We start from the raw sequence: 15,072 nt of genomic DNA, 5'->3' as shown, positions 1-15,072 counted from the left end.
AATTATTTTTATTTTAATCCCTAAACATTCAGAGTTATGTGGAGATTTTCGCTTGACAACTGACACTGACTTTTGCAGTACACAAAATTTGCAGAGTACATGTTGATTAGACTCCCATCCAGCACTGTATTTCCCTGTAGGCTCACAATCTCTTTGTGCAGAAACAAAGAACTCACCTAGGGTCCCCCTTTTGTCCTTGATATTTCAGTAAAATGCAATCATTAACATATCTCTGAAGTGCACACTGAACTCAGTTTTACGTTTTTCCTTTATTCATGTCATAGTTATGAACGTTATATCATGAAAGTATCAATATATATTGATATGTACAAGTGTCCTTTTTCCATTGTATTGAAGGGTATCATTTCCATTTTTAAGAAGTTGTTTTCTCATATTTCTTGATTTTCCATAGTAGTTATAGTAGTAGTCCCTCCATGCATTCATTTTTCCTCTCTCTGCAAAAATTATCATTTGAAGATGCGACTGGAGAAGTCAGATGACCTTGGAAGCTTGTGTATATACATCCATTTCTGTCAAATCCTATACATATTAATGACTGGCATCTTATTATGCTAATAGTTCCTAATCTTTTTCCAGTCAACAGCTTGGGTAACTTTTCTAAATACACTTTTTTTCTCACGTATTAAACCTTTCATGCCAAAGATGTATTCAGAAATTCTGGAGATAGGAACTTTAAACACTATTCATGTTATAAAAAGAAAAAAATATTCCTAAGGTCAGACCACCGGATGGTTCAAGAGATTGGTAGTGGGCTGTATGGCTTTTCACTGCTAAATTGCTAGTTCAGATCCCAGGCAGATCAATAATGACTGAAAGATACTAACACCACCTGACTATTTGATGGACTATTAGCAATAAGCTCAGTATTTATATGCAAGAATCATATATGTATTTATTTCCACATAGAGAGACTGCAGAATTTTCAGCATTGCATTTTGGTACTAATGGTGACCACCACATTCTGTGGAGCAGCAGCAGAGACAGGAATGCTAGGGCAGTGTCGAGCACCTCATAGCAGTTGGCCTCTGCGGTCAGCGCCAGTCAGAGCCAGGCTCCTTTAGGGGAGAGGAAAGAGTGTGTCGGGGTTTGGAGCTGTGCCGCCTGCTCTGCCTGGGGAGCGCCCAGCAATACAGAGGTAGCCCAGCTCGGCTTGAGGACCAGAGCAGGGAGGGCTGCAGAAAAGCCAGCCAGTGCCCCAGCTCCCACAGCTCAGAGAGCCAGGGGACCAAGTGGGTCGGGCAGTTCTCACCAGCTTCTGATCTGCTGGCTCCTGGCAGGAGGCAATGGTTTTCAAACTATAGGGTGTGCCCCTTTCTGGGTCACACCCCACAGTTTGAACACTTCTCTGCTAAACGGAAGGCAGAAATCTGGGGAGGCACATGGACATATGCCGAGAATCAAAATGTTAAAATTTTATAACCATTAAAACACAAATTATCAACATCACATGTGAAAATACAAAGTATCCTTGAATCAAACGCTAATAAGTTTTCAAGCAGCATTTTTCTTACTTTGCCTATCTTTGGGGAAAGGAATGTGACACATGCATAATATTTGAAAGGGGTCTCATCCCAGAGAGCAAAAGTACAGAATGGGATCTGGCTCCAACACTAATTAAAATACAAGGGAAGGTTTTTTGTTCTCACATGTAGTTTTTAAAAAAATTCCAGGGCACACCTGTTCGAGCTTGATGGCACACCAGTGTGCTCCATTATACCAATTGGGAAACACTGAGTTAACTCATATTTCAAGGGATCATTCAAGGTGAAGTGGACCAATCACACCCCTCCAGTCATAGAGAGGAAAGGAAGGAGGGGGAAGCAGCTTGGAGGGTTTCTTAATGAGTTACAGATTATTGTTATAGCGGGTTCTATATTTTAACACACTACAACCTTGCCAGCTGTTTCCCCTCTCCCCTTCCCAGACCTGAAGAAGAGCTCTGTGTAAGCATGAAAGCTTGTCTTTCTCACTAACAAAAGTAGGTCCAATAAAAGATATTATGTCTCTCACCTTGTTTCTCTAATATCCTGGGACTGACACGGCTAAAACGACACTGCATATATTAATCCATGATTGTCAATTAAGACAACAGCAGCAACAACACAGGTAACTTTTGTATAGAATTAAATCAATTATAACCACATTACTCTTCCAGTATTAGCCTGAAAGTGACCAATTATCTACTCATGGGATATGCAGAGTCTTCTTCCATTTTCTGGTGTTACCATGGAATAAAAATCTGATTTATAGACGTCAAATTAAATCTATCACAGGCCAGAAAATAGGATATCTCATCTTTTATCTTTCAATGTACATGAAACATTCAAATCTTTGTAGTTTTTTTCTAATTTGAGCAGAGGATTGTGAATATCTTAAATACAATGGGAAGACAGAGGTGGGAATTATTAGCTTGCTTTTTAATGTACCAGGGAAAGTTGTGGTGAAGCAAACAAAACTATTTATTAAAGGGGCAAAAATAAAATAAGCAACCAGGCTGGTTGAGGATTCTAACCTAGGTACTATGAATATTCAGAATCTGGTATTCTGTATCTTTCAATCTCCTCATATTAACAGGTTCACAGAACTGATTAAAGATTTGAAAGATATTTTCATCATCACATCCTGTGCAGACATTACCAGCTTTCTCACATATCCAAAGAGAAAAGATCTGTGACCATATCAACCTCTCACCCTCAAACAACTCCACTGGCTATCCAAAAGTCAGGATGCAGTTAAAAATTGCCCCTGTGGATTTGCTCCAACTGATTTCATAGATTTTGATTAATAGATGGATATGAGTTTAAGCCCAGAAAGGACCATTATATCATCTAGTCTGACTTGTAAATTTCATTAAATTTCACCCAGCTATTTCTGCATTGATCCCAATTACTTCTGTTTGGTTAGAGCATATCTTCCTGAAAGGCATCCAGTCATGATATGAAGACACTAAGACATGGAGATTCCACCAGTCCTGTTGGCAGTTTACTTCGATGATTAATAATCGCCTTCACTGTTAATTTGAATTTGTCTGGCTTCACTTTTTAGCTACTGGTTCTTGTTATGTCATTCTCTGCTAGATTAAAGAGCACTTCAGTACCCAGTATTTTCTTTCTGTGGAAGCACTAATACACTGTACCTAAGTCACTTCCCAATCTTCTTTTGGCTAAGCTAAACAGATTGAGCTTTTTAAGTTTGTCTTTACAACTTATTTTCTCCAGCCTTGGAATCATTTTTGTGGCTCTCTTCTGCACCCTCTCCAAATTTTCAACATCCTTTTTAAAACATGGACACCACAACTCTACATGGTATTCCAGTATCTATCTCATCAGTGCTGTATACAGAGGTAAAATCACCTCAGTACTCTTACTTACTACACCCTTGTTTATTTGTCATATTCAGATTTGTCCACGCCTGGAAATCTGTAGAGAAGGAACTTGGAGTCATATGCACACCTTTATATAGTGTTACTCTCTCAACTTGGCCTCTCAGTCAGATATTCAGTTTGGGATGGCAGTTTTACAATTGCTATTTAACTGTAAGTTTTTAGCTTGCCTTCCTGGGGTTGTATTGCTTGCTAAATTCCCAGCAGCAAGAATACGTAAGCCTATCTTGAAGAAGAAAAGTTATTTACAAATAACTGGAGTTCTTCAAGAGTGTTGTCTCTGCATATTTATATTACCCTCAGACTTTTCCCTCTTCCTCAGAATTCTGCCACTCTCTGGTCAATGTCATTTCAGTAAATGGAACTGAGGCAGAATCTCCCTCCCCAATCCCATATCCTGCTACAGCTGCTTTGGAGCTCATAGGTGTCCCCAGCGCAGTGTCTGCTGCTGCTCTGATGGCAGCAGGGCAAGGTTTTTTAGATGTTCAGTGATTCTGGCATGCTGCCAAAATTCTCCTGAGGAACACAAATAAGAGATGGGAAATTGTGATTTTTAAGCTTTACAATTTAGCTAAATCTGACTGGAATTTCACAGGACAAAGAAAAGGCACTTCTTTAGCCTGAGGAAATATCTCCTGCCAAACAGCAAAGGTTTGCCACAAAGAATGGAGCAAAAAGTATTGGCAAGAATTCTTTATCATGAAAAGTAGTAGGTAATCTAAATATAGGGGGTCACTATCAGTTCCCCATAAAAAATCTTGCCTTACAATTTTTTAAAAAAGAATTACAAAATTGGTGGACTAAAGGAACACACAGTATACATATCATATTTGGATTTTTGATACAGTATATATAAAGTTTTTGATCAAGTATCTCAAACTCCTAATTGAATTTAATAAAAAAAACCCCAGAAAATTAGCTTGGATAAAAATCTATTCATATGGATTGAAAACTGTCTACCAGTACCGACAAATTACAAAGCATCAAATTACTAATGGGCTATAACAGGGTACTGTAGGGATTAGGATTAGTCTTTGTAACAAGATTGTCTGTGCTCTTTAAGGTAGTAATCATCTGCGGCAAAGTGACCATGTTTGCAGGCTTGGGCCCTTTAAGGGCAGGCATGAGGTGGGATGTAATTTGTTGGGGGATCTGGGGAACTGTAGCTCCCTAAGGGCCAAGTGACAGTCATGTGACCAGCTGTGGTATACAAGGGTAGCCCTTGGATCAATCACAAGAGGGACATTCAAAGAGAGTGGAATAGTTGGCTACAGCAAGTGAGAAATTTTGGAGAGAGGCAGGAGAATTTTGTGTTTTTTTAAGGGATGCAGGAACATATGTTTGCTATTTTAGGTGTATTTTGCAAGATGGTATATGACAAAGAATGTGCATGGAGATGGGGGAGGACATAGAGGATATGTCTATACTAGCACTTTTTACCTCAAGTTATTTGATTGCCTTAAGCAAAATATGTTTTTATATCAGAATGAAATATAATGATCTACAACAAATTATCGTGTCAATGTTTTAAAATAATTCCTTAAAAGTGTAAGGCAAAATATCATTAACTTTCTGTTAAGATTCTATCTGTATATCAATTAAATAAAAACACTGTTATCCTGCAGTTCTAGAAAAAAAGGATTACAAAGCTGGAAATGTAAAAACTGAGGTTCCACAAATAAGCTTAACTCTCAACAACCTCATTACACCAAGCCACCATAAAGCCAAACAACAATTTCACACCACATTCCTAATATGCACCCAAACCCTAGTATCCCAATGAACAGAGTAAAGATATCAACAACCAGAGTGATATGATTACCTCAGCAATTGCAATTCCTGGCTTTTGGCTCCAGTTCATACTGGAAATATCATCATAGAATCATAGAATATCAGGGTTGGAAGGGACCCCAGAAGGTCATCTAGTCCAACCCCCTGCTCAAAGCAGGACCAATTCCCAGTTAAATCATCCCAGCCAGGGCTTTGTCAAGCCTGACCTTAAAAACCTCTAAGGAAGGAGATTCTACCACCTCCCTAGGTAACGCATTCCAGTGTTTCACCACCCTCTTAGTGAAAAAGTTTTTCCTAATATCCAATCTAAACCTCCCCCACTGCAACTTGAGACCATTACTCCTCGTTCTGTCATCTGCTACCATTGAGAACAGTCTAGAGCCATCCTCTTTGGAACCCCCTTTCAGGTAGTTGAAAGCAGCTATAAAATCCCCCCTCATTCTTCTCTTCTGCAGGCTAAACAATCCCAGCTCCCTCAGCCTCTCCTCATAACTCATGTGTTCCAGTCCCCTAATCATTTTTGTTGCCCTTCGCTGGACTCTCTCCAATTTATCCACATCCTTCTTGAAGTGTGGGGCCCAAAACTGGACACAGTACTCCAGATGAGGCCTCACCAATGTCGAATAGAGGGGAACGATCACGTCCCTCGATCTGCTCGCTATGCCCCTACTTATACATCCCAAAATGCCATTGGCCTTCTTGGCAACAAGGGCACACTGCTGACTCATATCCAGCTTCTCGTCCACTGTCACCCCTAGGTCCTTTTCCGCAGAACTGCTGCCTAGCCATTCGGTCCCTAGTCTGTAGCTGTGCATTGGGTTCTTCCGTCCTAAGTGCAGGACCCTGCACTTATCCTTATTGAACCTCATCAGATTCCTTTTGGCCCAATCTTCCAATTGGTCTAGGTCCTTCTGTATCCTATCCCTCCCCTCCAGCGTATCTACCACTCCTCCCAGTTTAGTATCATCCGCAAATTTGCTGAGAGTGCAATCCACACCATCCTCCAGATCATTTATGAAGATATTGAATAAAACCGGCCCCAGGACCGACCCCTGGGGCACTCCACTTGATACCGGCTGCCAACTAGACATGGAGCCATTGATCACTACCCGTTGAGCCCGACAATTTAGCCAGCTTTCTACCCACCTTATGGTGCATTCATCCAGCCCACTTCCTTAACTTGCTGACAAGAATACTATGGGAGACCGTGTCAAAAGCTTTGCTAAAGTCAAGAAACATCATCTACCATACTATAGATACAGAACTACCACCTTCACCACCACCATTCAGGATCACCTACAAAGACAGACTGCTTCAAATTTAACCACCCAGTGGCAGTAAGAAATACCTAACCTCTGATCTTTTCATATACAGTCTATAATTACAGTCTCATAGCCACCATTCCTTATAAGGCAATGAGCACAATCTTCATCCTTCAAAATATATATTGATTAGGTTACCTCTGATAATTGCAATGACCTGATGTGATTAAGATACTGCTCCAAAAACAAGTGGACCATAGGTGGGATACAATGTCAGAGTAAAGGTTGTTTGTGAACCTTCATTATGAATTTCCTACATCACAAACTTTTATTTTTAATAACTCCAATATTCGAGTAAAGTTATTTTAATTTAGTTGATATTTATTTATAAAATTAAATACATTTTAACTACTGGTTTTTCTATTATGTATTTGCCTTCCTGTTATCTTCAAAGGAAAATAATTCATTCTGCAGCTAAAGTGCTCTTTTTTTTTTAAACACGCTGATATCACTTAAATGCAAACAGACAGGGTTTTTTCCTTCAACATTTGCTCAAAAGAACCCTTAGAAATGATAATATTATGGAGGTGATGGCCACAATTTCATAGTTAAGGCAGTTTCATTTTGCAATTAAAGCAGGGATTCAGCCTTTTTGTTATATATGAAAAATACAATATATCCTTCCCAAATTTACAGCTCTTACTCTTTGAGTATAGAATTTTCTGAGACTGTGTAAGTAAACGTTAGTTTGAGTTAAAATTAATTAAAAACTGGGCCCTCTGAGAAATTTAAATCAGTCTTTTCTTTTTTCATAGAATCGTAGGAAAGGAAGGGATCTCAAGAGGTCATCTAGTCCAGTTCCCTGCACTCATGGGCAGGACTAAGTATTATCTAGACCAGGGATCGGCAACTTTTGGCATGCGGCCCGCCAGGGTAAGACCCCTGGTGGGCCGGGCCGGTTTGTTTACCTGCCGCATCTGCAGGTTTGGCTGATCGCAGCTCCCACTGGCCGCGGTTCGCCGTTCCAGGCCAATGGGGGCTGCGGGAAGTGGTGCAGGTCGAGAAATGTGCTGGCCACCGCTTCCCGCAGCCCCCATTGGCCTGGAACGGCGAACCGCGGCCAGTGGGAGCTGCGATCAGCCAAACCTGTGGACGCGGCAGGTAAACAAACTGGCCCAGCCTGCCATGGGGCTTACCCTGGTGGGTCGCGTGCCAAAGGCTGCCAATCCCTGATCTAGACCACCCCTCATAGAGGTATGTCTAACCTTCTCTTAAAAATCTCCAATGATGGAGATTCCACAACCCCCACATGGCAACTTCTTCCAGTGCTTAACCATTCTGACATTAGTTAGTTTTTCCTAATTGTTAGGGGGCTTATTCCTTCACCCGCTTCCTTCCCTGGTCCTTCTCGCATGAACAGAGAGCAACAATACCCGAAGTCCAAAGGTGCAAACAATTCGATGTTTATTGGGGTGAACTTCCAGCAAGCATGATTCCAGTTTCCTTCCTTAGTGTCCTCCTTCCCAGCTCTGACACCACAGAGCCTTACACCTGTGTCCTTGTTCCCATTTCCCCCTTTAGCAAAACATGATTCCAATTTCCTTACCCCCATTCCCTGTTCCCATTTCCCCCTTTAGCAAAACATGATTCCAATTTCCTTACCCCCATTCCCTGTTCCCATTTCCCCCACGCCCACCCCCACCCCCTTACTTCCTGATTGACTGCAGACTATATAGTAAAGCTTGAGTTCTGCTTTGCTATACCTTAACCAATCATGTTCCTGAAATTTAACTAAACCAATCCTAACATATTGTAACATGATTATGTAACCAATTATATCCCACCACCTTCATTAGTTTACACCCAGCAAAATTAATTTTACAGCAGACAGAAACAATCACAGAACCAGACAGAGATTATATAGACAAACAATAGCAAAGTGGGAACTATAATGACAAAACAATATAGAAGTGAGGATTTCACATACCAGCTATTGATAAGTGAGTTCTTGCCAGACAGGATGCTATCAAACTAAGTTTCCTTTTACATTTTCTAGGCACTTCCTCTGGAGGCGATAGGCACTATCAGGACAGGATTGTATTCCTAACAGCCCAATAGCACCTTATTTCAATGTGCCTAGTTTGGAATGTGAGGATGTGACCGTTTGCTTCCTAGCTTATGGCTGCCTCTGTTGCTTAACCAAAGGCCTCAGCCTAAGAACAGGGCCTCAGACTGTCACAGTAAGAGAAGGACCTTACACCGGCAGACAGTGATTTTGATTCTTTCTTTTATACCTCTATAACTAGCCAAGTGATAAGAATACACCTAAATTCTTAAAGTACAGGCCTTTGCAGACAGGCCTGAATATCTATATCCTAACACTAATGTCCAACCTAAACAGCCCTTGCAGCAATTTAAGTCCATTGCTTCTTGTCCTATCCTCAGAGGTTCAGGAGAACAATTTTCTCCTTCCTCCTTGTAACAACCTTTTATGTACTTGAATCCTGTTATCATGTCCCCTCTCAATCTTCTCGTCTCCAGATTAAGTAAACCCAATTTTTTTGATCTTCACTCCTGGTTCATGTTTTCTAGACCTTTAACCATTTTTGCTGCTCTTCTCTGAATTTCAAGTTTCTCCACATCTTTCCTGAAATGAAGCGCCCAGAACTGGACGCAATACTCAAGTTGAGGGCTAATCAGTACGGAGTAGAGCAGAAGAATTACTTTTCGTGTCTTACTTACAACACTCCTGCTAATACATCCCAGAATGTTTGCTTTTATTTGCAACAGTGTTACCCTGTTGACTCTTATTTACCTTGTGATCCATTATGACCCCCAGATCCCTTTCTGCAGTACTCCTTCCTAGGCAGTCATTTCCATTTTGTATGTGTGCAACTGATTGTTTCTTCCTAAATGGAGTACTTTGCATTTATCCCTATTGATTTTTTCCCATGTGATTTTTAATAACAGAATAATGGAGACACTTAAAACTTTCCATATAGTTATAATCAATTGAAATCTTGTGAATAAGTTATGTTAGAAGAAATTAGGTTGCAATCATTCTAAGTTGTTAATGCTTTTTGTATCCAGTTGTCATGATTATATAGGATCAGAGAAAGTCAGTTCAACATCTCAGATAAAGGGCCACTGTTGCCTCAGGGATAACTCAATCAATCATCATTGCCATTCTGTAACTAATTTAAATGTAATAATTCTTTTGGTTTTAATGCCTCTGTGGTATGAGGGAGTCTGCACACTTGTGTGAAGAATTTTCATTGGTAGATTACTTGGCACAACTGCCACTGCCCTTTGAGGTTCCATAACTCATTGTGGGCAACATTGCCTGAAAGGCTCCATGTGACTCTGCTGCCTCTACTCCACTGTGCACCAAGGCAGTACTGCCAAGGCAACTAGCCAGGAGCAGAGGTCAAGCCCTTAAAGTTCAGCAATATCAGAACTTGGGAATTGGGCTCTCCCCTGCCCATCCTTTCACAAAGAGTTGTTATCTGTAATACAGTCCTCTAAACCAATAAGTCAATTGCAAAACGATGGCCAGATTCACCTGTACATTTTGGCTACTTTGTGGTGCTCTGGCAATGCAAAGCAGGTGTAACTGGCCAATATGCTCTCTTTGCTTTGCAGTGCTCTCATGTCCCAGTGAATCTGCCTTAAAAGTTTAAAGAAAATATTTAAGTTGATACTACATATCTTTGAATCATCAGAAATATCACATAACAACATTCTCTTTGGGTTTATTGTTTAGTTTTCATTCTTGACATTTTTAATGACCTTCACAAAAAAAAAAAAAAAAAGGAAATTTCCAGACAAACAACTATGTTAAGATGGAGTTGAGGTTGAGAGTACTTAACATCTATTTAAGAGTAAAAAGCATTATGGAGAGGTTATAATCAATACAAAATCAAGTGCTACAAACCCAGGAAATTCAGAATTAAGTTAGCACTTAAAAGAAATCCAAACATGCTAAATTACAAAAATACACATTTAAGGCACCTAAGCAACCTTAACTCTGTTCTCTAGTGATACCAGGAAGGGAAAAAAGTGTAACTTCTCCTCCCTCCCCTCCCGCGGCCGGTGATTTAAAATATCAGGTTAATTTAACTCTAACACTAAAATACCTTAATCATAATCATATAGTTATTTCATGGTGTCACAAGAATGCAGAGTTAAAAGTTTTTTTGTTGCCTTTATTGTGACTTTCTTACCTTAATGTATTTGGATGTCTTTTAAAAGTAACCTTAACTCCGAATTTCTTGGGTTTGTAATGTTTGGTCTTGAGTCAATTACCACTTCTCTGTAATGTTTTTCCCTTTAAGTTACTGAAATCTACTCTCAACCCTAACTCTACTTTAATCTCCATATCTGTCTGGGAATTATATTGTATGGTTCAAAACAGTGAAGTAGATTGTGGTTTTACCATAAGCCCCAAGCAAGAGCCAGTATGTAGCTGCGCTCTCCTGGGAGTAGAAGAGAAATCACATCGTGATCCATGAATGTCACAGTATAGTTCCTGATTCCCTACTTGCTCCAGGACAGAAGGAAACTGTGCCAGCCTTTTACCTAGTGCAGATTCCTTCCACCTCTGCCTTCTCAACACTGCAGAGCAGGCATAGTGTCAAAGTTCTGGCTGCCAGTGTAGGAAGGGCAGTACCAGCCTTCCAGAGGCTTCTCTTCCCTCCCTACCACACATACTGTGACCTGTAATGTGTATACCCAACATTGGAGAATAAAAGGGTGTCTTATATCTCCTTTCTCCCTTTTGCAGGCACATAGTGCAGGTCACATTATACCCTCTATTAGCACTAGAGTAACTGTATAGTAGAATAATTAAACGTAGTGTTTAGGAACATTACTCCTGAATACTATAGTATTTTTTATTTTTGTATGCGGGATGGAACTCTATTCTGTCCAATGGCAAGTTTCAGTCAAAAAGCCTTTTTTTTTGGTCCTCTGAAGACAGGAGTTCACAACGTGAGCTATGAGAAATATTCATCTGTACTTGTTCCCTACTGCTGCTACTGCTCCTTTGCTGTGTATCACCCAATCTGTCCAGAGATACTGCAGAATCAGGGCAATGAAGGAAATTTCTAACAGCCAGGAAGTTTATGTGCTGAAGGGCAGACTGCTGTGAATCCAGGATATCTCACCTCTGGAGTGACATCTCGTGGTGCAAATCCTGTTCCTCCAGTTGTCAAAATCAAGTTAAGTTCCTTTTCATCACACCAGTCTATCAGTGTCTCCTGAAAGAGAATATCATCACTATCAGATTTGGCATATAATGTTAATATAGAAATCTGAAAAATTCCTAAGGCTTAAAAATCTTCAAGTACCAATAATTAAACTTGGATTCATATATTCAATGGAGAGAATTTTTAAGACATTCCACATGACAATTTATATGGCCACTTTTCTCTCTCTCTCTCTTTTTGTCTTTATGACCAATAAATATATGACAAAGTAATTTGGGCACCAATACTAATGTGTTTTGGAAATGAAAATTGATATTGATTCTCAATGGAAATTGAGAATCCTTCCTGAGTCCCAAACGAAAAATAAAAAAATTGTAATTTTAACACTTTAATAACTTTTTATTATAATACTGAACTACACACACACATATATATTCCAACATAGGTCTGAATACAAATATAGACTCATATCCTCAAAGGTATTTACAGGTTTTTAACTTCCATTCGTTTCAATAGAAGTTAGGAATCTAGATGCCTTTGAGGATCTGGGCCTAATCTCCCCAGCATATGTCAATACACTACATATATATTTCTCATGGTGACTGTGGTTTCCATGCTCTAATTTCAACTGGAATGGCCTGATGATTATGAGAGCAACACTGCTGTAAGCTTCTTGGTGGAAAGATTCAAGAATACAAATTAAGCGAATGCTGTATGTCTAAAACAGCAGCAGAAAGGTGATTACTGCTTCTTGCTCACCTTTTCTCTGCTCCCTACTACACATCAACACTTTCAAGGACCCAGTAGAGCAGGGGCGGACAAACTTTTCGGCCTGAGGGCCACATCGGGTTTCCGAAATTGTATGGAAGGCTGGTTGGGGAGGCTGTGCTTCCCCAAACAGCCAGGCGTGTCCCCATCCCCGTCGCCTATCTGACCCACCCCCTGCTTCTCACTCCCTGACGGCCCCCACAGGACCCCTGCCCCATCCACCCCACCCTGTCCCCTGACCACCCTGGACCCCCCCCCACTGCCCCATCCAACCCCTCCTCTCATTCCTGACTGCTCCCCCGGGACCCCTGCCCCATCCAACCACCCCTTCTCCCTGACCGCCCTGGAACCCTTGCCCCCGACTGCCCCATCCAACTCCCCCTCCTTCCTGACTCACCCCAGAGGGCCCCTGCCCCCATTCAACCCCCTTGTTCCCTGCCCTCTGACTACTCCAACCCCTAACCACACCACCGCCCCCTAACCATCACCACGAACTTCCCTGCCCTCTATCCAACACCCCCTGCTCCCTGCCCCCTTACTGCACTGCCTGGAGCACCGGTGGCTGGTGGCGCTACAGTCGCACTGCCCAGAGCACCAGGACAGGCAGTCGTGCCGCCCGGCTGGAGCCAACCACACCACTGCGCAGCACAGAGCACCAGGTCAGGCTGCGGCTCTACAGATGCACTGCCTGGCAAGAGCTTGCACCCCTGTCGCCCAGAGCACTGTGCCAGCGGTGCAGTGAGCTGAGGCTGTGGGTGATGAGGGACAGCAGGGGAGGGGCCGGTGACTAGCCTCCCAGGCCAGGAGCTCAGGGGCCAGGCAGGAGGGTCCAGCGGGCAGGATGTGACCCGTGGGCAGTAGTTTGCCCACCTCTGCAGTAGAGTATGATTCCAAGACTGGACTGAGAAAACTCATAGCTCCATGATGAAAATTGCATTCAAATAAAACAGAATTTGTATTTTCTATCAAAACTGCATTTTAAACCAACACATGGACTGTACCACAAACTCTATATAGGCAGGAAATGCACATGGTTCAGGCATGATCATACTGTATGTGCTTCAAAACCTACAATAGGGAGCAAACTGAAGCCATTAATATGGTGTCTTCTTAGAACTAGGTATTACATGACATGTTTCATGGGATGTTCCCATCTAAACTGGTCTTTATAGGTTTGATTGTCCCTTTAATAAAACTTGTTAGTGTAGTTTTTTAAAGTGAATTTCTAGGCCATCAGAGATGGTTTTATTTGTTAACAAATATTATTCAGATATTTCTTCTCAAATTAAGTTGGATTGGGGGACCAGTACTTACTAATGAATCCAGACGCTGCTACAGCAATCATACCAGACTTCTATGCAAGAAGTGGCAAAATATCTTTCCCCTCTCATAAATGACACTATGCATCTATTTATCTTCAGCATTTCTAATGTGCCCATCATCATAGTATCTCAAAACCATTCAGACTAGCATTTCATTTAGTCAGAGATCCCTACCCTAGCAGTTGGACTTGATTCCTCAGAAAAAGGTGAATGCACTGTCATTTTTCTATAATGTTATATAGGGAAAGGAAGAACTATTTTTTGTGACTGCTGGAGACTGATAAGGTGATGATCTGAAACATGAGATTAGATGTGAATATGGTCTTGAGTTTGAAAAAGGCTAAAATAGTATTGATGGTCATGAAACGAACGATAATGTTTTGAAAGAATGCCATTAATTTAGCTTACACCCCAGATGTAGGTTTAATATAATTTTATTTTAAAAGAATTTTACAAATCCTATGGTAAATTTTTCATGAAACTTCTTTTCCCCCAATTAAATTAAAATAGTTTTATTTGAACCTTTCCCTGTAATACTGGAAACCCAAATACAACATTGCTATTAGAGCTGATTGGAAAAGCTCATCAAAACATTTTCTCATCAAAATTTGCCTATTTGTCAAAATTGAAAAAAATTGCCAAGATGTTTGGATTTCACCAGAGTTCCTGTAGAACCCAGGTAAGGGTCCAATGGAATCCCATCTGCCCAGCAGGTTTTAAAACCTACCTGGTTTTCTGCCAGATCACCTGACCAGTTCCTCAGCAGCCATGCAGACTGCCTCAAAGTTGGTGATTCTACAGTTTCCAGGGTCTGAGGTAGTCTGCCATATGGACTGCCTCTGATACCATTCCAAATCAGAAGGAAACCAAATTACAAAAGAATTAAATCCTCCATAAAATGGAATTATCTTTCTCTTCACATCTCTAATTGTCATGGATTTGCCTGAAAATTAGAGAGTGAAAGTGAACAATCTAGTTTCAGACCTGCAAAGTGTTAAGCCCCATGCATGATCCTTGCATTTGGCAGATCTGTCAAGCCTGCCCACATCTCAGGTAAGATAGACACAGAGAGAGACTTACACAATACCCTTTGGCCTGTAGGAAGGTACATTAGATTGGCAGCTAGGAGACCATGGATTCTGATCTCGTCTCTTTGACTAAGTGCTGTTAACATTTCTGTGCAGCTCACAACCCGTATTACTGATCTAGGCCAGGAGGCAGGCAACTATGATTTCTCCTGTTTTACAACCAAGGTAATTTGGAGGTTGTACAAGGCTGCTTCACCCCCATATTGAAAACGTCTTCTATTTTGGAGAATA

General features: G+C 41.1%; 1 protein-coding gene across 21 annotated transcripts in view; it reads right to left on the bottom strand.

Moving 5' to 3' along the window:
• GPHN (gephyrin) overlaps positions 1–15,072 on the bottom strand; it is a 590,200-nt gene that overhangs the window by 269,087 nt on the left and 306,041 nt on the right. For all 21 annotated transcript variants that reach the window (XM_073348373.1, XM_073348352.1, XM_073348355.1 and 18 more), the window contains one exon: positions 11,622–11,714. In XM_073348373.1, the coding sequence (XP_073204474.1) occupies positions 11,622–11,714 (93 nt within the window). The remainder of the gene's footprint in view (positions 1–11,621; positions 11,715–15,072) is intronic.

The sequence above is a fragment of the Lepidochelys kempii genome, chromosome 6 (assembly GCF_965140265.1).
Source record: "Lepidochelys kempii isolate rLepKem1 chromosome 6, rLepKem1.hap2, whole genome shotgun sequence".
Taxonomy (NCBI): Eukaryota; Metazoa; Chordata; order Testudines; family Cheloniidae; genus Lepidochelys; species Lepidochelys kempii.
This window is presented reverse-complemented; position numbering and strand designations above follow the sequence as displayed.